The sequence below is a fragment of the Mustela putorius genome, unplaced genomic scaffold, assembly GCF_011764305.1.
Source record: "Mustela putorius furo isolate JIRA1106 unplaced genomic scaffold, ASM1176430v1.1 tig00000127_pilon_pilon_pilon, whole genome shotgun sequence".
Classification (NCBI taxonomy): domain Eukaryota; kingdom Metazoa; phylum Chordata; class Mammalia; order Carnivora; family Mustelidae; genus Mustela; species Mustela putorius.
This window is the reverse complement of record NW_025421288.1, coordinates 9,311,464-9,335,172: the sequence shown is the minus strand read 5'-3', so window position 1 is coordinate 9,335,172 and position 23,709 is coordinate 9,311,464. Positions and strand designations below refer to the sequence as shown.

The following is a 23,709-nucleotide window of genomic DNA, read 5'->3' as shown; positions in this document are numbered from 1 at the left end:
CCTCCTATGACCCAGCCCTGTCTGGATTTCCACCCTGGAGGGCACTCACTACAGCCTGAGGTGCCCTCATCCCCTTGCCCTGTCCCTCCTGAAACGGAACACTTGGGTCAGCCTGGCATTGCCTCTAGCGGGTTTCCAAGAACATCCGCAGACGGTGGCTGTCTGTGGAACCCAGTCTGGGAACCCTCAGCTCCTACCCCGGCTTGGAAAGAGCCCTGTGGCTGTGCTGGGTTTTGGCATTGCCACTGCATATACAGAGTGGCAGGCCCATCTGGGCCTCAGCCCCAGTCCCCCACTCCCCTTGCCCTCCTGGGGCGGTGGGAAGGGCGGGGCGGGAAGAAGGAAAAAGTAACAAGTCAGATTACTGGGACATTGGGGCTGTGGCGAGCTGCCCCTCCTGGGACTCCGCATTGATCAATAGATCTGCCGGTTGATTGATTTACTGGTGTTTATTGACTCATTCCTTCACTTCACGTTTATGGATGCCTCCTGCGTACCCAGCAAGTGTGCTCGGGGGACCTGAAGGGGTGGCTGGTGAGACCAGCCAGTGAGGGAGGTGCTGGAACCCGTCACCCGAGCGCTGTGGGCCTGGTGTGGGGCTGGAGGGGACAGCTTTTCCAGACACAGTGCCCGAGTGGAACTTTCCAGGGCCTTCAGGGGCACCTGAGCCCACAAATCAGCCAAGGCACAGACCAGGAGCCCAAGTCAGGGCAGGCCTACCAGGGAGATTATCAGGCATGGCTGGAGGCTGGGCCTTCCTAAGCTTACGGAGGAGCCACACAGAGCGTTCAAAGCAGGAGCTCCGGAACTGGACCTGTCTTCCTGCCCCCCTGCCCCAGGCCTTCTCTCTTGCTCTCTCTCCTCGTCCAGGGAAACACTCCCAGGGGAAACATGGCTCCCCAGAGAACGGGTCTCATGTCAGTAAGGGCTGGGTGGCTCTCCTGTGCCCCCACTGTGTACTGGGGCCTAGGCAGGGTCAGAAACACACTTGGCCCTTGCCCAAAGGCCACATCATGGGCTGCTCTTTGGAGTGGTCTCTCTTGGCTGGCTCCTACCACAGTGGGAGATGAGGACTAAGAGACACAAGGAGGGACAGGGATGCCTGTGTCACCCCGGCCCAGCCACCCGCCATCGAGGCATGTCGAGAAATAACTTTGCTTCCTTGGAATATGAGGAAAAAACTCATTAACCCACATCCAGACACACAATCAGATCTAAGGCAGAAGTAATGAGTTCTTATTTTAAGTTAAATTTAGCAGAAACCGCTATTGTTCTCATGGAAAATAATTTTTTTCCTTTCTCCCCCATTGGGGTATGAGTTATCATAGAAGTCTTAGAGAGTTGTGAATGTGGGGGCGCATCTAGGCAGGGGTGACCCCCACCTAGGCCCCAGCGTATAGTGGGGGCGTCTGGGTGTCTGGGCAGTTGGGGACGAACCCAGGCTGGTGTGTGCCCAGTAGAGGAACAGCAAGGTGTCCCCAGCGCCCATCCGGTTCCAGCCTTAACCTAGCTGCCCACATGGAGGCCAGAGCTCTCATGGGATAACCCACAGCTCCCATTAACAGCCGGCTACTCTTGGAGTCGGCCTTCAGCTGGTAGTCTACCTTCCCAGGGCCCATGGGATGGGGTCTGAGGTCCCTTTGCCCTGCTACAGATTCATGATTCTGATCCTGATCGTGCCCCGGGAACTTACCCCAGGTTCTCTGTCCCCCCCGGCCACTGCTCTGTGCCAGGGCGTGGTGTGGGCTCCACAAGGCAGAGCTGAACCTGGGGGTAGGGGGCTTGGGGAGGGGCTGCAGACACCTGGCCCCTGGGACGCCGGACCCCAAGCCGAGTCAGCAGCCGAGATGACTGTAAAAGTTAAATCTTTCTATTTATTTCAAGAAAGGACAAGGAAAATGGACTTGGACATTTTATATGAAAACAGACAAACAGAAAAAAGGACCAAATAGTTAATCACATTCATCTCAACATTGAAGTTTCAAGGCACCTACAGGAAGGAGGCCAAAGGGCGGTTCGCAGTGCACTTTGGTTTGTGTTGTGGTCGTGGTGGGTGTTTGGGTGACTCGGTTTCCCGAAAACCCCCGTCTGGGGGTGAGGTTGGGACTGAGGCAGGCGGGACCCCGGTCTCAGACGGCCGCAGGCCGCAGTGCGGGGAGTCCCGTCACTCAGCCCCGGAGATTGCTTTACCCTTCCGAGGAGGAGGAGGAAGAGAGACCAGGAGCAGTGTCCGCCTGGCCTCCCAGGGCTGGCTCTGCAGGTGGGGAAGGTGGGGGCCCAGCGGCGGAAGCTCAGGGTGGTGGCAGGAAGGCAGAAGGGGCCTTGGTCACGGGCCCGCCCTCCCCGAGCCCTCCTGTGGCCGCGAACCCCGCCTTGTGTCCCATCCTCCAGGGTCGGCCAAGAATCCCTCCCTGGCCTCCTCCTCCTCCTCCTCCTGGACCGCTGGGAATGGATCCCACGGAGCGAAGGCCGAGTGGCTCCAGAAATCTTTACAATACCAAATGAGATACAACCTTTTAACGTCAGGAGAGGGAATTGTCATCGGTGGCTCTTAGCAAACAGTCACTCTGTGGTGCTGAGGCATGGGGTTTCTCTTAGTTTCCTTCCTGCCTTTACCTCCCTGTCCACACCTGCCTGGTGACATTCATAATTAGCGGGCGTCCGCTCCTGCCAGCCACACCGCACAAGGGCGCCAGAGCCCAGGCTCGCCTGTGTTCACAGCCCCGTGGCCTCCCCAAGCCTCCAACGCCGTCTCTCTCCCTCGCAGATGACAAACCTCCAAGGCTGGGCTATTTGGCTTCCTCCCCACGGCTCTCAGCATCTCTTTATGAGCTGGAAGGCACCAGGGTCCTCCAGCCAAAGAATTCCCCCCACCCCAGCCCCGTGCTGCAGCCTGGCGCTCGGCTCTGGACGCCAGAGTGGGTGTCTCAGCTGGGTTGGGTTAAAAAAAAAAAAAAAAAAACACCTAAGGCCAGTTTCAGGGTGGTGTGTCTTCTTCATGGGTATCCAGAACCTTCCAAAAACTAGACCAGCCAGGGTTGGGTAGGACATTATGCAAACACGCGCCCTGCAAGGGGCAGAGGAGAGGAGCCCGGTGGCCCGGCTCTGGGGAGGTAAGCCCGGCCGCCCCGTGTCTGCGTTAGCTGATTGTCGCCCAGTTGTGTTGGTTTTTCTGTCTTGAGGAGAAAGCCTGGTTAGTTCCTCCAGGTCGGTGGCTGGGGGGGCGGTGGGTGCAGCAGGCAGTCTGGACGGGAGCGTCAGGCAAGGGGAGACACCCAGGTGTCACCTATGTGAGGCCCTGCTCGGCGAGAGGAAACCGAGTCACAGAGTCAAGCTGGCTGTGAGAGCTGGCCCGGTGGCCGGATGCCCCCCTCAGGCTCACAGCTGGTGATCGGCGCGTCCCAGGGACAGCAGAGTGAGATGCTTCTGGGAGGAAAAGCCACTGAGAGGGGCCCCTCCCCGTGCTGGCTGCCGGTGAGGCAGGTGCGGCATGGGAGGGAGGCCATTGCCAGCACATCCGCATGGGACCTTTGCGCTGAGCCCGGGGTGGGCAGACAGCAAACGGGGCAGGGAGGCTCTGAGAAGAGAGAATGGAGCGCCCCTGTGTGCCAGGCCCTGTGCTGGGCCTCAGTGACCGGGTGCAGAGGTGCATGGGGACCTGGCATCTCGCCAGCGCGGCCACTCACCCTGATGGCCCTATAAGTGATTTTGGAGTGATGACAGCCAACCCTCCTGCAGGGACTCTCCACAGACTCTGGCTTTTGGGTTTTCAGGTGGGAGCGGGAGTGGGGGGCAGTGTGGGTAGGTGTGGGAAAGAGGGCCCAGGGCACCGTGGTGGCCGCAGGTGTCTGAGGGGTTCGCTTTGCTAGGAAGTGGGGCCCCGGTCAGACCTCCGCAGGGTGCGGCATCTTAGTAATGGAGCGGGAGGGGCCGTTCGGGGACAGTGGTCCCAAAAAGCCCAGGGCCTGCCAGGCTCTGTCTGGGGAGTAGGGTAGCTCACCGGCTCGGCCTCCTGCACAGTGTCTTTCGGGGGTGACATGGAGAAAGGGCTGGCTTGGCCCCCGCAGCACTGGGGGTTTGAGGCACACCTGCACCTCCACTTATGGTGAGAAGCGGCTGACCCCAGTGACGGGAGAATTTCCGAAAGCAGAGAGAAACAATACATTAAAAATGCAGAGGCGGAGGGGAGAGAAGGGAGGCAGGGGCCAGGGGTGTTTGGGGGGATTCAGGAGCCAAGGGGATCCTTTTGTGAGTGTTTTTAAAGAAGCAGATGTGGATATTTCAGGCAACTACTTGGACCATTTCAAAAGAAATGGTAAATGCTTAAAAACACAGAGTGAAAAATGCCCCAGGCAGCCGTCAACCTGGCTAGGAAGGATGGATGGAGCCCCCAGCGCTGTGTGTCGGGAGGGGAAGGGGGCCGGGGGTGGGACATCAGAGGGCGCGCTGCGGGGTGGGGGTCCCAGCTTGGAGAACAGGGACCAGCCGCAGGGGGTGGTCACCCTCCGGCCTCCAGCTCCAGACTCCAAGATGGAGCGAGCGTGTCTGTGCTTCCTCTCCTGGTGCCCCTTGGACCCTGAGGATGGGGATTTTGAAGCATTTCTGTTGGCACAAGCAGCTCTTTGACAGGCCTGGGTGGCCCGGCTGCGGGCTTTTCGGGGATGCTGGTCATTTTGAACAGCACAGTAAACATCTCTTGATAGGTTCCATATAGGGTCTTGGGGAAATGATAAAATGAGGGTAGAAACCAGGGTCTTACAGTCAAAGGCCTTGACTTAGGGAGGAAAAGATCAGCCATATCCCCATCAAGTACTTGAATGCTCCCAGTGACAGAGAGCTCACTATCTTATTTCTGTGCTAGCAGGGGGTTTCTCTTCCCTGACTTTGAGTTTTCCCTTTCTGGTTGCCACCGCACCCTTTCCTGGAGGAATGAATCACAGACCCACCCTGGGACAGAAAGGAAGCAAAAAAGTGCATGGCCCTAGAGTCTTACTCTCTAAGTAACTAGACCAGCTCCTTCATCCCTGAAGGCAGACAGAATCTGGAGGACAGGGGTGGAGTCTCTGCTGGGGCCTGGGACAGCTTCTGAATGACCTTTGTGGGCCGCGTAGCCCACCCTGTCCCAGAGGCCCAAGCACAAGGCAGGCAACCGGGGCAGAAGTACCTTCCCTGAGCAGTGCTTGAGTCCAGGCTCTGCCCAACACAGCCTGTTACTGTGCGCTCCCGCCTGTGTGGCATCAGCCCTCGCAGACCCCCAGCTCCTCCTGGGGCTGTTGGGGGGCAGCCCGGGAGCCAGCCTGGAAAAGCCCTGCTTTGCACACTGCCACTGGGGGCAGGTTCATAACATGCGAAAAATCCCCCTTTCCCCTCACCTCCAAGGAGTTTAATCTCTTCTAATCAATTTAGCAGACTCGCTTGGTTGTAAACGGTAATGATTTGCATTTTTGAGCCTTTTTATCCCTCCTTAAGAAAAAAGATGCCTCCTCTGTCTGCCTTCTGGAAGGCCTGTGCAGGGCTGTGAATTGCTTGTTAGCACTCACCCTGGCGCCCAGCCAGCTCGAGGCCTCCGCCCCGTCACCTGCACTGATCCGAGCACAGGGAAGGGACAGGGCACGCAGCGTGCCTACAGCTGCCCCTGGCTGTGTTCCTGGCCCTGAGAGCAGGTCCAGTTCTTGGGGACACGGGCCACTGTGCACCCCAGAGCCCTTCCTCCCAGCACATGCCCCAGCTCTCTCCTGGTCGCCTCCCCAGCTCCGTTGCTCCCTGTCTGCCGCATCCAATTTTCCTTGTTGTATTTTTCATAAGCGTGAGGCTCAGAAGCCCCGTCCTCCTCCCTGGTGTGTTCGGCAAGAAGCAGATTTCCGGAGTGGAGTGGGTTTGCTTTGGGACTTGGGCTGCCCTTGGTGGGGTAAGGGGGGCAGGGACTGGCCTTTCCTCCTGCCTCAGCTCCAAGCAGGTGAAGGAGGGAGGCTCAGGGGCGTCCTGGGCACGCTGCCCGCCACTTCTCCAGGCCTGTCAGCCACCCCAGGCCCTGCAAGGAGCCTCACCTGACCGACCTGTCCCTCTCACTCTGGGCCTCTGTCACCTGCCATGGGTCAACTAGAAACTTCCAGAATCGGTGCAAGGGAGGAGCCCTTACTTGGCCTTTAGAGCCCCCAGCTTTTTGGGGTGAAGCCCGACCCCTGCTTCAGCCCGCCCTCCACTTTGCAGAAGGGGAAACTGAGGCTGTGGATTTACAAAACATGCTTTTCCTCTACCTCTCTGGAGACCCTTCCTGGCCCCTCCTCACTTTCTGCTCCTGGTGGGCCTCCCTGGACCCTTAGAGGAAGGAGGAAGAGGGAGGGAGAAGAGGCACAGGGCAGGCAGGGGCCTTGGGCTCTGGGTGGGGAAGCCCAGTCCCCCCCGCCGCCACCACGCAGCCACTGCCATCTCCCTAGCTGCTGTCCCCTCTCCTGCCGGCGTCCCTCAGAGCCGGAAGGGACCACTGCCCCACCTCCTGCCCCCAAACCTGGCCTTCCGGCCCTGGGTGGAGAGGCCCTCTAGTCAGCCACGCGGCCGCCATGTTCCTGTGGAGGCGGCCCAGGAAGCCGGAGCCAATTTGGAGAAGATGGAGGCTTCCTCGGGGAGACCGCAGGAAAAGGGAAGGAGAAAAGGGAAGAAAAGAAGCTTTTGATGCACATCATGTCTGCGGAATTGAGTATGACTAATTAATAGATTTTATTCTTAGTAATCTCTTAAGCATTCCATACGTTGGGCCCCACGCCTGAGCTGAGCTTACAAGAGGCCTCATTCGCAAAATGCAAATGACTCGCCTGGCAGCCTCCTCTCCTGCCTCCCCTTTTCTCCCCCTGCACCCCCCACTTTTTTTTTTTTTTTTAGGGGAAATTTAAAGGAAAATTGCCATGTAATAGAAAAGAGATTCTAATCACTACATCTAATTACCACGAAGGGTAAACCACTTAACCAAAGAAGTGTCATGGGCTCTTTTTTTTTTTTTTTTTTTTAAACTTAAAACCTGCTATAAATGCCACAGAAAACACTCGTCGATGCTGAGGCCAACGAGGTTGTTCTGGCTAGTTAGAGGCTGTAAAGGTCAGGTCGGCCGCCCGTGGAAGGGGCATTTTAGACAGCAGCAGTAGGTAGCCTGGGCCCTGGGCTTGTCTCCACGAGCCCTGTGTCCTCACATGCTGCCGCGGGCTGGGGAGGCTGGATAGCTCTGCGGCATCTCTCTCCTTATGAGGGCACTCAGAGCAGTTGGACCAGGAGGGGACAGGGGTTCAGCGTGGACCCAACTTCAGGCCCACTCCTTGGCTTGGGGGGCTGTGAGGCAGCAGACATTCGGGGGCTCGCTCTCAGAAAGACCTCCGTGTGGATGTCTGATGTTGAGCAGAGGAAAATTGAGAGCAGACCCCAGGGCCTGGATGGTGAGTCTCCATCCTCAGCACCTACAGGCAGGAGGATGCCTGCAGCGAGCCCTCGGTGAGCCCCTGTCTGAGCCCCCGGGGAGCGGGAGACCCCAGTGACCTCACCATAGGTGGGCCTGGCCTGATCTGTATTGTAGGGAAGGAAGCTGACCACCCAGGCCTGCAGGCCTTTTGGACCTCACTGGCTGACTCCAGGCTCACCTACTGTCCCCCAAATGCCTTCCTAACCTCTAAGGGGATAATTTGACCTCCTCCTGGTATGTTCAAGGGGAAAGGGGAGTAAGATTGGGGATCCAAGCATGTTAGCAGCAGGGACTTGGCCGTGAGGAGGCCAGGGCCTGGGACATCGGTAGAAGGCATGGGTGGTGCCGTGAGGGAGGAGACCTCACTTCAGAAACAGCAGGGACCTCAGGCTTCTGTCCCTTCCCCCTCTTCCTGAGCCAGTGCCCCAAGACCTCACATACCCTCTCTACTCCTCCCCTAGCTGCCAGAACTGGCCTGTGTCGGTGCTTGAAGCCAAAGAGAGGGCGACCTTCACACAGACATGAAATTAAGGCTTGGAAAAATCTCTCTCCTGATCTCATTGTATGAGAAAATGATTCAAGTGGACCAAAGGGGAGGGGAAAGACTTAGTTTCTAGCGGAGTGTGTCCCAGCCCTGCGCCTCTCCCTGGGGCTGGGGAGCCGGCCTCCCTGTTGGGGGGCGAGACCCTCCCTCCGGCCTGGCGGGCGAGGGCCACGCCTCCCCCCACCCTGCTCACACAGCTCTCCGGCCATTCCTTTCAACCCCTGCCTTTTCCCTGAAGGGACCAGTCACATCTTTCCATGACCAGTGAGTGGCCAGCCCTCGGGCCTGTCTGGACAGCATCCTCTTTCTGCCAGAGCCGGACACCTCCTCGACCTCCCCTGCCCTCAGGCCAGTGTCTCCCATCTGATGTGGCTCTTCCCTGGCACAGCACCTGGGCGCACTTTGACAGGTGGTGGCCCGAGCTCTCCAAGGGCCAGGGCGCAGGAGACCGCAGAACCCTGGGCACCATGCCTCCCTTCTCTCCATTATCATTTCAATCTCATGGCTCACCAAACCACACCGCCCGCTGATAAGTGATGGTAACCCAGTTCTGGGGTGGGGGGCTAGGAAATAAAACCTGAATTCTTCCGAGGGCCCTGGTCAGTACCCTTTTGGAGCTGGTATTTCTGGAGGTCTGGTCTTCCCTCTCCAGAGCAGAGTGCCGGGGGTGGGTACGGCTGAGGCTCTGCGTTCGGGGGGCTGCTGTCTCCCGGGGCTCTTCGGAGAACGTTCATGTCTTTTTCTGGGCTTTGTTTGAGCAGCCATGGAAACCATTAGGTCTAATCAGCTGGATAAAAAAAAAAAAAAAAAGTCCCTGCGCCAATTACCTGTCCCAGGAGGAAGCATATGGCACAGAGGAAAGAGAAAGTCACTGTCGAGGTGACTGCGTCTGTGTGTTGGGGGTGGGTGGACAGTGGGGAGAGAGACGAGGACACTGGCCGTCAAAGAACGCTTTTGTCTGTACCAGAAAAGAGCACGGCTCAGGTCTCGCCGACCTGAGATAGGGTTGAACCGCGGGCACCCCTTGCCCGGGGTCTCCCTGGCCACCCAACCAGGACAGATACACCTCCGCCTTTAGGAACAGCATTGTCCCCTCCCCACTCCCACCCCCAACACGCTTTGTCTACTTACTCAATGATTTCTAGGAGAGAGCAACATTTTCGTGACTCTATTGTCTCAGGAAACTGTACGAACTGACCCAAGAAGTAGTAAGGACCGTAAATGGGGCTCTATCTACCCATCTGTACTGAGAGACATGACAGAGAGATCGACAGGTAGATAGCCGCACGTCCGCGTGGCTGGGAAGCCACAGCTTCCCCGGGGGCCATCCACGGAGCGTGGTGCACGGAACTGAAGAGGGCTTCGGTATAGGAAAAAGACAGTTTGCTTTTTAATTGACTACACCATTGTTCAGAGAATGCAGTGAAAGACGTGATCTTTCTGCAAATCTGTAAGGGAAATGATACGGAAAGAACCAGGGAAGAGGTTTTAGGACAATATCTCCGTAGCAAAAAGATCTTTTCTTCCCCTTCTCCTTTGTGAGGAGCCTGAAAACCTTCCGTCATGTCGTTGTCACCCACAAGCAGCCGGCAGCGAGAGCTGTGTGGGGGCTTTGCGTGTTGGCTGTTCTCTCTGACGGTTCTTTTGTGATGGCCTTGAACAGAGCATGAGGCGTACACAGACGCTGTACAGGTAGTAGCTTTCCAGTTCAGGAAAAAACAAAAAAACGAAAAACCCTGACCCAACCCTTCCTGCAATATTATTTTTAGTCCTTCCCTCCCCAACAGGCATAATTTGGTATAAATTATGTCTTCAGCAACGTCAAATCCCCCTCCTGCCTTCTATTCTTTAAAAAAAAAAAAAGAGAGAGAGAGAGATCTTGTTTCTGCTGTTGTGTTCTACAAAAGTGTCCACCCTTCCCAAACTTTGCTTTCTGCTAGGAAAGTCATCATGGTATTCCTTCTCCTTGCTCTATGGGATGGCAGCGGGCCGGGCGGAGCCGCGCCGTGGCCAGGCCAGGAGGCGGCGGGAGCTGGGGTGGAGGCGGCCGGCGGCGCGGCTGGCATCATGTGTAGGTGTACTCTACGTCGGGGATGCCGCCGTCCCGGTAGCCCCGGGTGGTGCCGTAACCGATGGTGTGCGTGGCTTTGCAGAGGCTGCTGCCGTTGGAGGGGAAGATGGTGTGGACCACGTACTCCTCTTTGGCGCGGTAAGGGTTAATGGGCAACATCTGCAGCCCAGGGCCGCGGATTTCCAGGATGGAGTTATCCTTCTTGGTCCCGGACTCCATATAGTCGTCCTTTTTCCGGCTGCCCCGATTGTAGGCCCGGTCCCGGGTCAGCAGCTCCCCGGCCCGGTGCACGTACCAGCAGATGGCCCCCAGGACCAGGAAGAGGAAGACTAGGGCCACGGCCCCGCCGATGATGCCCGCCAGGGGCAGGCCCGCCATGGGGTCAGCGTTCTGCTCCTGGTTGAGCGTGGTGGTGGGGCCGTAGCTGTCTGCCGTCTCGGCCTTGGCGCACACCGGCGTCTCATCGGCCACGTAGGTGTTGCCGGTCTCCATGGTGACCAGGCAGATGACATAGGTGGACTTGGGCTCCAGTGCCGTCAGCAGATACTCTGTCTTATCCCCCTGCACCAGGGTCTCCGTGATGGAGCCCACGGCGGGGCTGTGGCCCAGGCGTAGCCAGCTGAGCCGGAAGGAGGAGGCGGGGAGCGTGGCCTTCCACGTGATACGGATGGAGTCCGCCGTCAGGGGCTTCACGTGGATGACCAGGGTCTTGGCGCCTTCGCCCGTGGCCACGGGGTAGTCAAGGTTGGAGTCAGGGAGGCGCAGCCCTGGCCTCTTGGCCTTGAGGGTGAAGAGGGAGCCCTGGGGTGTGGTGGCCAAGGCGCGGTCGCTGGCCGTGGTCTTGGCAGCCGCGTTGGCCGCGCCTCCCTGGGGCCCCGTCTCGAAGCACTCGTCCATCTCACTGGTGATGTCCTTGATGGCCATGCCCCGGACCTTCTCGGGGCCCTGGCACATGAGGCCCCGCACGTTGACCACGGCCGCCCGCGCCTTCACCCAGTCCCGCAGCCACAGGAGGTTACAGCCGCAGAACCAGGGGTTGTTCCGCAGCAGCAGCTGGGCCAGGCTCTCCAGGTCGTCGAAGAGGCCGCGGGGCAGCGTGGTGAGGTTGTTGTTGGACAGGTCCAGGCGCTCGAGTTGGTGCATCTTGGCCAGCGCGTTGGAGGGGATGTGGCTGATGGCGTTGTCCTGGAGGTACAGCTTCTGCAGGTGCGCGCTGGGCAGGCTGAGCGGCGGGGCGGCCAGGGAGTTGCGCACCAGCGACAGCTCGGTGAGGTTCTGCAGGCGGCTGAAGGTGTCGTCGGCGATGCGCTGGTTGGCCAGCAGGTTGCCGTCGAGCACCAGGCGCCGGAGGCTGTGGAGGCCCTTGAAGGCGTGCAGCGGGATGGTGGAGATCCGGTTGTCGTCCAGCCGCAGCTCCTCCAGCGTGCGGGGCAGCCCCGAGGGGATGCTGCTCAGGTGGTTCCGGCTCAGGAACAGCAGCTTGAGCCGCTTGCTGTCGGCGAAGGCGTCCTCCTCGATGCTGACGGTGGACACGGAGTTGTCGTCCAGGTGCAGCTTCTCCAGCAGCGGGAGGCGGGCCAGGGAGTCCCGGGCGATGGCGCGCACGTTGTTGTCCTGCAGGTGCAGCTCCCGCAGCGAGCGCGGCAGGTTGATGGGGAACTCGTCCAGGTCGTTCTCGTACAGGTAGATGACCTGCACGCTGACCTTGGTCTTGAGGTCCTGGGGGATGCCGGCGTTGTTGATCTGGTTGTTCTGCAGGTAGAGGGTGGTGGCATCGTCGGGGATGTCGGTGGGGATGGAGGTGAGGCCCCGGTCGTTGCAGTAGATGAAGCCGTTGTCACAGCGGCACACGGAGGGGCAGGTGGTGCTGTCGATGACCTCCGTCAGGAAGGCGATGAGTCCGTAGCAGAGGAAAAGCCAGTCCCGCAGGTCCATGGTGGCCGTGGTCATCACGACGGTGGCCGTGACAGTGGCAGCGGGTGTGGTGGTGGCAGTGGCGGTGGGTGGTGCCACCACCATGGTGGATGGCTGGGGGCGCCGGGCCCCGCCTGATCAGCCTCAACACCTGCAGGGAGCACAAGACACAGACGGTGAGAGTGAGTCTCGGCGCCCACCCGCCTGCTGCCGCAGGGGTCGCCGCGGGACAGAGGTCAAACCTCTAAGCGCTCGCCCTGCGACCCTTCCTGGACCAGCCTCACGTCCCGGGTGATCCCTCGGGCCGGGGTCAGACACTAACGACATCTGGCCAACGTGAAATCCCATCGGGGGCAAAGATGTCTGTGAATGATGCGGCCGCAGCCTCGGTCCGCCCGGGCGGTGATGTCCAGCCGCGGGTGAGATTAATTTAGTGAAAGCCGCTCCGCAGTGTCTGTTTCTTCTTTGGAGGCTTCATACTAAGCCAGTCTTTATGGCTAATGCTAAAAGTGGCTGGTCAATGTTGATGGGATGGATTTAAGGTGTGTTTTATGGATCTCGAGCCTGCATTTCTCACTGGAACGGAAACTCTCATCCCCGTCTGGCTCGTTCCCAGGGTCTGAGGGAAACGCTCGTTTCCGTGAGGCCCGTGAGCGCACAGGAAGGGGGTGTCAGTGGAATCCACAGAAAAGAGGCCGCTGAATCGCCACTGGTGAGCAGTGGAGAGCAAGGAGCTTCATTGTCTGGTTTTAAAACATGTCCTATTTGTCACCCACGGGTTTTACAGACAGAAGAACGAGGTGTCAGCGAGATCACTTTCTTGTGTATTTACGGGAAACCCTTTTTATCCGCAGCGCTCTAGCTCCTCGTCCCGTGTTGTGTGGGAAATCAGTCCCCACCATATCCCCTTCCCCAGTCACAAAGCTTGCAGCTATTTGGAAAAGAAAAATTTTTTATCTGTTTTCTTGCATTTGAAGAAATGACAGAAATAAAAGGGGGGAGGGGTCCACGCCGAGGGAATCAGCAGCAAGGTATAATTTCGGTTTTCACAAATGGAAAAATTGCAGCCTAGATTTTTTCTCCTATTGTTTCGCTGTTCATAGTGGTAAAAAATCAATTAAAGAGAAATGATCTTTCATTTCTCAGTTGGGGAGGGGTCTTCATGCCGCCGGCAAAGGTCTGCCACATAACTGTAGGCTGAAGGCTTTTCGGTGGTGGGACACAGTCATGGCCTCCTGCATCTGAGCCGAGGCCCCAGCCTGAATCTGGCCCAGCCCAGCATTCAGAGCAGAATCAGGACCTGGTCACCAAACGAGTCAGAGGGGACCTCACTCTCCTGCCCCAGGGACTGAATGTCTCCATTTCTCAACCAGTGTCAAACCTTCTCCCTTGTCTGTCCCTCTCTATCCCAGAACCGCTCCCCTCCGTCTAGCAAACTGCTCTTCATACAACCCCTCCTCCCCTAGGTCTCACACCCACCCATCCATCCATCCATCCATCCATCCATCCTCCTACTTGTCTGTCTAGTGGTCCAGAAGATCCAGGAGCACCCCAACACCTGGACATGCCCACCTTCAGAGGACAGGGATATAAACCCAGGCCCTGGGGGACCAACCAGCCGGGTCTCACCCAACCCCCTTTACAGACGCATACTCAGGAGGGTTGTAGAGCCTGGATGTCCCATCTTAAGATGCTGCAAAGATGCAGGGCTGGAGCAGGTGCAGGGGACAGGAAGACCTAAGCCTGCTCAAAGGCTACCTTGCCTCACTCTCAGAGGTCAAGTCTGAGTCCCTCTGTCCAGGGCCCCAGCATCTGGCCAGAGGACACACACCTTCTTTGACCTGTCGGCTGCTGAGACCTGACACATGGGATGTAGGTGGCCCCGGCCCACCGGTGCCCTAAGCAGGGTGGGGCAGCCTTGCTAAGGCCAAAGCCAAGGCCAGCCACCACATTCTCTGGCAGACATCAGTTCCCCGTGCCCGCTCAGCTCATGGCCACAGCCCTCAGCCTCCGGAAGCCCTGGCATCATAATAGAGTCTAAATTGCACCTTTCAGAGATGCCTGATGGATAACCAAGAAGCAGTTGGGAGGCAGGGACCCAAGGCCTTTCCCTTCCCCTGTCTGCAGGCCTCATCCATCTTGGCTCGAGCCTGCCCTTGCCACCCCTTCCACAAGGCTGCAGCTCGGGGCAGGACCGGGGGGGGCGGAGCGGGCGGTGAGAAGGAAGAGAGCATGCCTTCCCAGAGCAGCCTTTAATGCCCGGTGCCAGGTGGCTCTTTTATTCCTTTGCCGTGTATTTGACGGTTTATGTGGCCATCAAATTAAACCCGGTAGATCGCCCATCTTCCACGGGGTCACTTGCTGGGCAGATTCTGCAGACTTCAGCCTGATGGGAGTTATGACCCGCCGGCACCATGGTGGACAGCAGGATCCTTCCCTGGGGGCCAGGGAAGGGAGAAGGGAGGTGGCTCAGGCTGGATGGATCCAGACACCCATTCACCAAGGGGGAGCCCGGGCCATCATTCTTGGCACTCTCCCTCAGTCACTAGCTCCTGCCATCTTCCAGGACAGAGAAACCTGGCTTCGCATCCTGCCTGTGCCACCTCCAGGCTCCCGACAGGCTCCTTGCTGACTGCTGTGATGCTGGGTCCCCTCCACTCTCCCCTGTGCTTCCTTAGCCCCATGCCCCAGGCTATGGTGGAAACCCTGGTCCTATAGCTGGGCCCTCCTGTTGTGACCCTGGGATGCTCCAGCCTCTCTGCCAGGGGACTGTCCAGGTCCAGGGAGGGGGTGTGAGTGGCCGGAGCCCACAGCTTACCACCCCCCACCCGCCACCAGTTGCTACAAGCCCTGACCTCCCTTGTGCAGCCCCTGGGCCTTTGCTCCGCCCTGTTCCTGATCTGGGACACCAAGACATTCTTCCCTGCTCCTGCCTTGCCAGGCCAGCTTCTGCTCCTCCGGGACCTCAGCTTAGAGTCCCCTCTGGGAAGCTTTCCCTGACCTGCTACAAAGCCGGCCCCATGTGGGCTTTGCTCACCACCGCTTCACTGGTGGGAGACGTTTATCTGCTCGCTGGATGGCGGCGCGTCCCTGTTGGAGACCCCCAGCCTGGTGTCTTCCCCACATCCCAACAAGCTGGGGCTGCCAGAGGCCCAGGGACTTCTGGGGACTCCCCTTGGGAAGTGGGAGGTTGGAGGGAGGGCAACACGCAGGGGGCGGCTGCAGGACGCGAGGCCCAGCATAGACCCTGGCATGCAGGCTGGGAGCTGGTGGCTACTGCTGCAGGCTCCCGGGGCACAGTGAGCCGTGAGCACCCCACGGGGCCCGAGCATGTTTCTGAAAGGAGCTGGAGGTCCCAGGCAGCAGAGGGAAGGTAGGGCAGGCAGTGAAGGCAGCTTTCATGGGGGTGCCCTGATGCTGGGTCCCCCGAAGTGCTGGGCATGGTCTCAGCCCCCCACTTTGGGAATCTGAGAATTCCAGGTGGTGCTCACCCCAAGAAGGAGGCACGTGAACTAGAAGCAGGGAGGGGACAACACAGCTAGGTTTGAATCCTGCCTCACCAGTCCCTGACGGTGTGCCTGGTGGTGACCCGTCTCTGGGCCTCAGCTTCCTCATCTGCACCATCCTGCTGGAAGGACAAGAGCGGAGGGGCTGTGCAAAGCGCCTAGCACAGGACCAAGTGGTTTTAGAAAGAAGGGCTGCTTCACCCTGTCCCGGGGAGGGACCCCGAGATGCTCCCATGACCCTCTCCGGGCAACTGCCCACCTGTCTTGGCAGGGCTCCCCAAACAGCTGAGCTAGGGAGCCCCTCGCCCTTCCCTTTCCTATGCCCCCCGCCACCAGGACTTTCCCAGAAAAGCCGGGCCCGAGGCAGGGGCAGGGTATATAGGGCAGGCTGGGGACAGAAGCAGTTCCTCAGCCCAGAAGGGGTAAGGCAGGAGACCCTGGCCCCAAAAGGAGCTTCACCAAGACAAGTTCATTCCACACCCATGATGACTCCTAAATTAAACCTTTGCTTAAATTAGTGAGGGACCCCCGCTTTCTTCCCCACCAGCCAGCACTACTCCTCCAGCTTAACTCGAAGCAATACCATAGGAGGTGGGCCACAAGGTGGGGGGCTGGAAGAGCTTGCCACCCCCCCGTCCCCATCCCTCCGACCTCCAGGAAGTCCCCCATCCCCACCCCTGTAACGCCAGTAGCCCAGGGGGCCCGCCCGGGCTCAGTCCAGCATCTCCACCTAAGGGGGGCCTTGGGTCTCAGGCCTTCCTCTGTAAGATGGGACTATTAGTGATCCGCCTATCCTGGGTCTTGGGAGGATAAGCGATGGCTGTTTTCAGGCCTGAGCAGAGGGCCTGCAGAGTGGCCTATACAACAGGGGACCATGCCCGTCTTAGCAGTAGGCAGCGCTCCCAGGCAGATCCAGATGGGAACTGCGAGCTGGAACTTCTGGGGAGCGGGCCTTTTCCAAGCCCTTGTTCAGGCCCAGGGGGCTCTAAGCCCACCACACATTTAAGGCACCGCCTTCGGGCAGGGAGTCGTCTGCCATGACCCTCCAGGCCCTTGTGAGCCCCGGGACTGCCCCAGTTCTCATCCACAGGTGCCGTTGAGAACTTGTAGAAAAAGGGGGAGCGGAGTGGGGTGGGGGCCGGGGTTGGTGGTAGGGGATTCTTTTAAAACCTAAAGTTAATTATTTTTCTAATTTCATGCTGTATGCATTATGCATCAGCTGTTATCACTGGCGGTAATTGCAGACAGGTATGCAAATCCCCTAAAAATGTACCTCGAGTTCACCTCGCTGCGTAGGCCGTCTGGGCGGTGCCGGGCGGCGGGATGTCCTGAACTTCAGAGAATGCAAATCCCTTTAAAAAAACAAGACTTTAAAACTGTGTCTTAGGAGGTTAATTATATTGATAACAGTGTGCGATATTAAACTATGCAGGGCCGGGAGGGGGTGGGGAGATGAAAGGAGACATGTGTAATTTTGTTTCTCCCTCTCTCCCCACGTTATTTAATAAGATATCCCGATTCCTGATATTTCTGTCTGTCTGCGCGCATTTTTAGTCAGGCTGCCTAGACGCAGGCTTTATTCCTTTGGGGAAGGTAAAAGGAAAGGGCAGGGGAGTTTCAGAAGCTAGAAGAGGGGCTTGATGTCTTTTCTCTGGGGCAGGGAACGGAAGGAAGGAAGAGAAGGGCAGTGGGGAGGGGACCCCGGGGTTTGTAGGGTCAGTGCTGCTGGCCTTCCCAGCAGCCTGCAGGATCCAGGCAGCCAGGGGCCAAGAGAGAGGAGCAGGATCATGAAACAGAGGCTGGGAGCTGGCTGGTGGTGCTCTCCTCTGACCCTGGGAGCTGTGCGGCATCTTCCACACGCAGGCCCTGCTCCTGGAGAGATCCCCTTCTTATCCTGAGTTGATGGTCCAAACATTCCCACCAGAATGTAAATTCCTCTAAACCAAGATACGTTCTGTCCCGTTCACCAGCCTAGCCCAGAGCCTGGCAGGGGAGTGTTGATAAGCATCTGGTGAATGAATGAATGAGTCAATGAGTGAGTGAATTTATGAGTGAATGAAGATGCCAAAGGGAAGGCCGCCGCAATCTAAAACCTAGAAACAGGCAGTGAGAGAGAAGAGAGAGGCTGGCTCCACTTCGGCCCCAGCCCTGGAGGGGATAACCACCCAGGCACCCTCGGCCCAGTAGCCCAGAAAGGAAGAGGGACTGCCTGGTCTGAACTGTGCCACCGGTGGTGGAGGAACTGGACACAGACCGAGGCCTTGGACTCGCTGTCCAGTGCTCTTCCCTGCGCTCTCAGCTGCCCAGGGGGCCCTGCTCAGCCCCGGAGGGAGAAACCTGGGGAAGACGTCTGGCTGCCTGCCCACCCGCCCCGCCCCGCTCATCTCTGGTAGCGGGGGGCTGGCCTGGCACTGCCTGACCATAGCTCTACCTTCAGGTCAGCCTCACGTTCTGGAAGGCCCCTTGCCTCCCACCTCACAGAGACGCCCAAGGGTGCCCCCCCCCCAGCAACCAGAACTCTGGAATCGGGGAGTCACAGGACCTTGGAGATTGTCTGCCTTTCCCAGGGGAGGTAAAACTGAGGCCCAGAGGGCAGAAGGGATTGGTCCAGCAGCCGCAGACACTCCTCCCCCACGGCGCTCACCTTCTCTGACCGCGGCCCTGAACTCTCAAACCCTTTCGGCAGAGGACTGGCACCGGGGGGGGGGGGGGGTGCACTGTGTCCAGCTCACACAGGGATTCATGGGGGCTGCCTCCCCCCATAAGCAGGTCTGCAGACCCCTCTGGCCAGATGGGGGGCCCCATTAGTGGCAATAGCTGGCCAGGGAGCGCCTGCGGCAGGCTAGGCCCTCCAGGACCTCCTCACCTCTCCAGCTGGCCTATGTACCCAGCGCACAAAGTGGGGGAGCGCGCTCCGGGAGGGGAAGGGATGTGCCCAAGGTCAAACTGCTCGTAACAAGAGGGACCCGGCACCAATCCATGTCTGCCTGGCCCCCCAGTTTGGTTCTCTTTGCTTTTCTGCCTCGGGATGAAAGGACACTCGCTCCACAGCTCACCATAGGCAGAGCCCCACGCTGAGCAGACTCTCCATAAATATTAGGGGTGCAGGCCTGGGGAGCAGCTGTGGGCTCCAGGAATTGCACCCCAACCCCTCCTCGGGGCTGGGAGGTGAGCAGGGGCAAGTGATGGGACAGTGGGAGAGCCTGTGGTAGGGATGAGGGAGGGGAGTCCAGGTGGACAGGGCCAAGCACAGACTCCCTGCGATGGTGACGCCCGTCGGCCCCGCTGCTGGGCTGGCGCGCCTTCATAATAAATAACAGCAAATAGCCGATCCGCAGGGCATCCTTCACGCCGGTGGCTAATAACACGGCTATTAATGCCCCCGCAGACGGCGTGCGCGTCGCGCGGCGCTGACGAATGTCCGGGCTCTGGCGCAGTCATAAATCAGCCCCTCTCCTGGGGAAGCGTGCAGAGAAGTGTCATTTTCCATCTTGGTAATGAATTGGGGCTTCCCTGCCCTGCCCTGGGCGCCGCTGCTGGAAGTGGCCTGGAATTTGTGTTTAGGGAGGCACAAGCCTTCCCTCCGGGCCTCTGGGAAGCCCGGAAGAGTGGAGCCACCCCCCTGCCCCCAGGCAGGACCCAGCTCTCCACCTGCCCAGCCCTGGCCGTTTGCTGCTTGAGTGAGGATGAGGGGTGCTCGGGCCTGCTGTGTGCCCATCCCGGGGCCCCCAGCAAGCCACTCTCCCCAGCAGCAGGGCTGACTGGAAGCCAGAGCAGTGAAGCCTGAGGACCAGCAGGTGTGAGGTCTCGGGTGGTGGCTTTGGCCCAACCCCAACCTGGGTCCTCCCAGCCAAGTGGGAGGGCAGCAGGTGCCCTGGCCAGTGTCACCCAAGGTCCTGCCTCCCCCAAGGCCTCACGACTGCCCGCTTTGGGCAGAACTCAGAGGGGCTCAAAGTAAGACACCAACCCCATCCCCCACCCCCCCACCCCAGCTCTGGAGCAGTGGTTTACTCCAGAAAACCCTTGTACCCACCCACCTGGGGGTACAGCATGCCGCCAGGTAGCAGAAGACCCCTCCCCTGGCAAGCAGAAACTGCTGGTTGCCCGATGGTCTGTATGGGGCTGTGGCGCAGAGCTGCAGACCCGGGGAGCTCTGATGCCCCAGTGCAACCCAGCGGGAAAGAGAGCAGCCGTCTCCGGCACGAGGAGCCACTGGGCCTTCCCGGGCCACCCGCAGCCCATCTGCAGCCTTACCTCCTGAGCTGCTGGGCCTGTCTGGGATCTCTGTTCTGGATGCTTCCCGTTGAGGTGGGCCTGGACACACTCACATGCCGACCCTGCGGCCCTGGCACTCAGGTGCAGGCCGCAGGGCTGGGGTGCTGCGTGGAGCTAGGGGCGCCCCGGGGAGTGGAGAGGACGCCCCGCACTCTGCTCTGCGGGGCCCCTCACGCTCAGACGTGGTCGCGGGCCTGGGGTAGCACACTCTGTCCCTTGGGCTCCAGCCGCCGCTGGCCTCTCCCCCCGGAGCGAGGGGCATGCATGGGGGGCCTGCCGAGGCACCCCCTGCAGCCCCGGGACTCCCGTGCACAACCCGAGGGGGTTCTGGGCTCCTGCTCCCCAGGCATGCCCTAGAGCCCGGCGTCCATCCTGCCGAGGTGGCCTCTCGCTGTCCCCTTTCAACTTTTGCCCTTTTGTCTGTCGGCCTCGCCGCCTCCTCTGAAAGGCTTCCTCGTGGCTTTTACCCCCTTTTCTTCACCAAGTTTTTTTTTTTTTTTTTTTAATCCCTTTAAGTCACTTGGCAGAATGGGCTCCGGTGCCGAGAGCGTTCTTGCGTGGCAGAGCTGGGAGGGAGCCACTCTCCAAAGACTCGGTATTCCTGCCACTCAGGCTGCGTCTCCGGGGGGGCAGGCGGGGGTCCATTACCCCGCTGAGGAGTTCAGATGTTCACCGCGGGGCTGGAGCTGCGGACACGCGCCGCTGAGCCGTCAGGCCCCGCATCCCTCTCTTTGGAAGGATGTTGGGGGGAGCGCGCAGCCCTGCTTGGCTTCTCCTGTTTGCCTCGGAGAAGGTTTCCTTGCCGGGGAGGCGGGGGGAGGGGCGAGTTATTCCTGCTTCAGCCCCTGGTCTTGTCTGTCCAAAAAGGAGTCCTGCTCACCCACTCCCTGCCTCCTCAACCTGCCAAAAAACAATACAAGCGATTAAACCCAGGGAGATCAGGAGCCACGCAGGGGCGGGCAGCCTGGGCCGCGGCCCCCTCTCCTCCCATCCCCCTGGACCCCGCATTCTTGAAACTGCTCTCCAGTGAGCCGGAGGGGGGCAGGGAGGACTCCCCATCATCTCCCTGCCTGTCTCAAATCCAGACAACAAACAGGGGGCCGCGCAGAGCACCCTCCTCAAAGCTCCCCGGTTTCTTTTTGCTGGGGGCGGAGGGACTGGAAAGAGAAGAGAAGTTCTGAGGGCTCCTGGCCGTGCAGGGGCTGCCTGCCCGGCCCAGCACTGGCTCCGCTTCCCCCCAGCACCTGCTCCTCTCGCAAAATGTCATTCAAAGGATCCAACTGGGCCACTGCGGCCTCGGCTTCCAGAAGCAGCACTGCCTTTCCTCGCCGTGGGAAGCAGGAGCAGCGGGGAAGCGGGGAAGTTGGGTCTCGGAGTCCCCGGCCTGCCTCCTGCAGCCGCCCCACTTCCTAGGCCCGGGGTCAGGGCTCCACGCCCCCCAGTGCCCTCAAAGGCCATCCTCCCCTTCCACAGAGACCTGGGGCGTAGGGCTGGCCGGTCCTCAGAATCCAAAACAAAACCGAGCCCTCCGGATTGCCTCTCATTAGCGTGGCATGCCGAAGCCCTGCGGTGCCCCGGTGTCCGTATTCCCCCTGCAGGAGCCCCTCTTTGGAAAAGGGCTTTTATGACACATCTGAGAGTGTTAGCTCTGGTTTGAAATCGGATCCAGATGGGCTCAGCTGCATCTGGGCACTCGCCTTTGTCGGGCCGAAGGTGGCTGATTTGAGAAACGCTGGTTGTCTGGGACGGTTACACATAAAAACAGGGATCTTTAGGGGTGCATGTTTTCATAAGCCCAGAGCCCGGACTGGGGCTGAGTGCACTGCCCCCTGGACGCCCGACCTGGTGGGGTGCACAGGGGACGAGGGGTAGGGTGCAGGCAGAGGCTGACGGGGCTGACCAGGCTGACCGGGTATATGCCTCCCCAGGAGGAAGGGGGTCCAAGAAGCAGACAGCCCCATGGGTCCTGCATGGCCAGGGGCTGCTGCTAGCCGAGGTGCGAGCCAGGACACGGGGTGCGGCTCCTCCAAGGTGGGGGCTGTTGGGCAGGAGGGGAGGTCAGGACCGTCCCTGTATGAGGGGTGAGTACCAGGCTATGGCACGGGTTCTTACTGCTGTCACCCCCGCGTGATTTCATCTAATTAGAAAGCATAATTTCTCTATGAAAGGGAGAGATGGAGACAGTCCAGTGAGGTCATCTGCCTCCCTGCCAGGCAGGGTGGGGAAACTGGTTTGTAGTGCTGCGGGTGGGAGCGGAGGGGCTGGGGCCCCCGTGTTTCGGGAGGATGGTGGCCGTGTCCTCGGAGCCCAGAGGCTCCAGCCGGCCAGAGCTGCTGATCCCCCACGACAGAAAGAAACTGCCAAAGAACTGCTAAGAACCATTTTTGAAGTTAAGAATCAAGGAGGGCGGCTCCCTCCCCCCCCAGCGCTGGGCCCTTTTCCCAGTCCTCAGGATAAAGGCAAAGCTCCTCCGCAGCCTATGGAGCCCCTGCGGGTGTCCATCGGGAGTCCCCGGAATGCCCAAGCAGGGCTTGCTCCAGGCCTCTCCCCCACACCGTCCCCACTCCTGCAAGAGTCCGCCCAGCATCACCCCTCCACTCCTGCATTGGGCCGCCCTCCTCCTTGGGGGGCCGTGGTCCCATAAACCCACAGTGTCCTGAAAGGAGCGGTCTCCCTGCCCCCAGGAAGGGACTACCTCTGCTTCTCCAAGTCAGATCCCCCAGGACCTGGCTCAGCGCCTTGTACACAGTAGAGGCTTCACAGATGCACCCTGTGACCCCCCCCACTCTCCTTTCTCATTGAGAAAAATGGGGTCTGAGCAAGGCCCCTGGTGGAGCCATCCGACTTTGTCCATCTTGGGTCGGCCTGGCTGGCTGTGCCTGGGAGGGGAGAGCTCCTCCCGCGTGTGGGTATGTAGCGGCAACTGCTGGAAGCCACCCTTGCTCCCTGACAAGCCCAGGAATAAATACGTCAATGCGCCGTCCTGCAAATATCTCCCGTCCCCAGTGGGTGCGCGAGGGGGTCGAGAAGCCCAGGCTGCAGTGAGTGCGGCGTGTGGACCTTCTAGTGCTCGGATGGAGCGAGGTCAGAATGAATCTGTGCGGTCCAAGGGTTCTGCCCCAGGAGCCCCGCTTCGGCCCCAGGGCCCCTGTGGCCAGCGCATAGGTACGCCCCCTACAGGACAGTCTGTGCTCGCCGCCCCTTGCTTCGGCTTTCCCTGCTCCGACAGGCTCCAGGTCTCAGCTCTGCCAAACAGACCATTTTTGGGGTCAACATAATAAAAGCTTGCATTCGTAAGTGCTTGAGATTCTTACAGTCTTACTTTTTGTTATACGTAATAGCATCATAACTGTATTAAAAGAAACTTGAGAGGGGGAAAGGGAGCCAAGTGCACGATCCCACACGTCTGTGCCACTCCACTTGGGCCGGATCTGCCCCGCACAGAGACACTGTCTGCGGGGGACAAACTGCCTCCGCCTTTCCCAGGTCATTTCTGCTTTGCCATCTCCCTTGAGCCTGGGGACAGCCCAGTAGAGCTGGCAGGGCAGGGAGGACCATGACACTGAGAAGGGGGCGCTTGTCCAAGGTCGCACAACCCATGTGACAGCCAGGGCCTTGACCTCGGGGCCAGTCCCCCTCTCTGCGTGACACGGAGTCTCGGTGCAACAGAAACATGCCATCAACCAAACCCACGGTGGCCCCTGGGCCCCCTGCCCTGAGCGAACTTGGGTTTCCTGAGGCCTTCTCATGCAATCATCCATCCGTCCGTCTGTCCGTCCGTCCATCCACACATCAGTCCCTCTCTCTCCCCGTCTCTCCATCCATTTGCCTGTCTCTTTCCATCTGTCCATCCATCCATGCATCTGTCACTGCCCTCTCCCTCCATCTCTCTCTCCATCCATCTACCTGTCCATCTTTCTGTCTGTTCACCTATCCATCTGTCCATCCATCC

General features: G+C 59.4%; 2 protein-coding genes across 4 annotated transcripts in view; one reads left to right on the top strand and one right to left on the bottom strand.

Moving 5' to 3' along the window:
- Positions 1-23,709, top strand: part of MACROD1 (mono-ADP ribosylhydrolase 1) — a 141,406-nt gene that overhangs the window by 29,370 nt on the left and 88,327 nt on the right.
- The window catches only part of FLRT1 (fibronectin leucine rich transmembrane protein 1), a 78,240-nt gene continuing 56,385 nt past the window's right edge, over positions 1,855-23,709 (bottom strand). Inside the window, exons 2-3 of one of the 3 annotated variants that reach the window (XM_045064100.1) lie at positions 19,737-20,657; positions 1,855-12,127 (exon numbers count right to left, since the gene is read on the bottom strand). In XM_045064100.1, coding sequence (XP_044920035.1) covers positions 10,057-12,081 — 2,025 coding nt within the window. In that variant the 5' untranslated portion in view covers positions 12,082-12,127; positions 19,737-20,657 and the 3' untranslated portion in view covers positions 1,855-10,056. Of the gene's footprint in view, positions 12,128-16,755; positions 18,172-19,736; positions 20,979-23,709 lie in introns of those variants that run through there. The other 2 variants (XM_004770198.3, XM_045064108.1) reach the window with 2 other exon arrangements.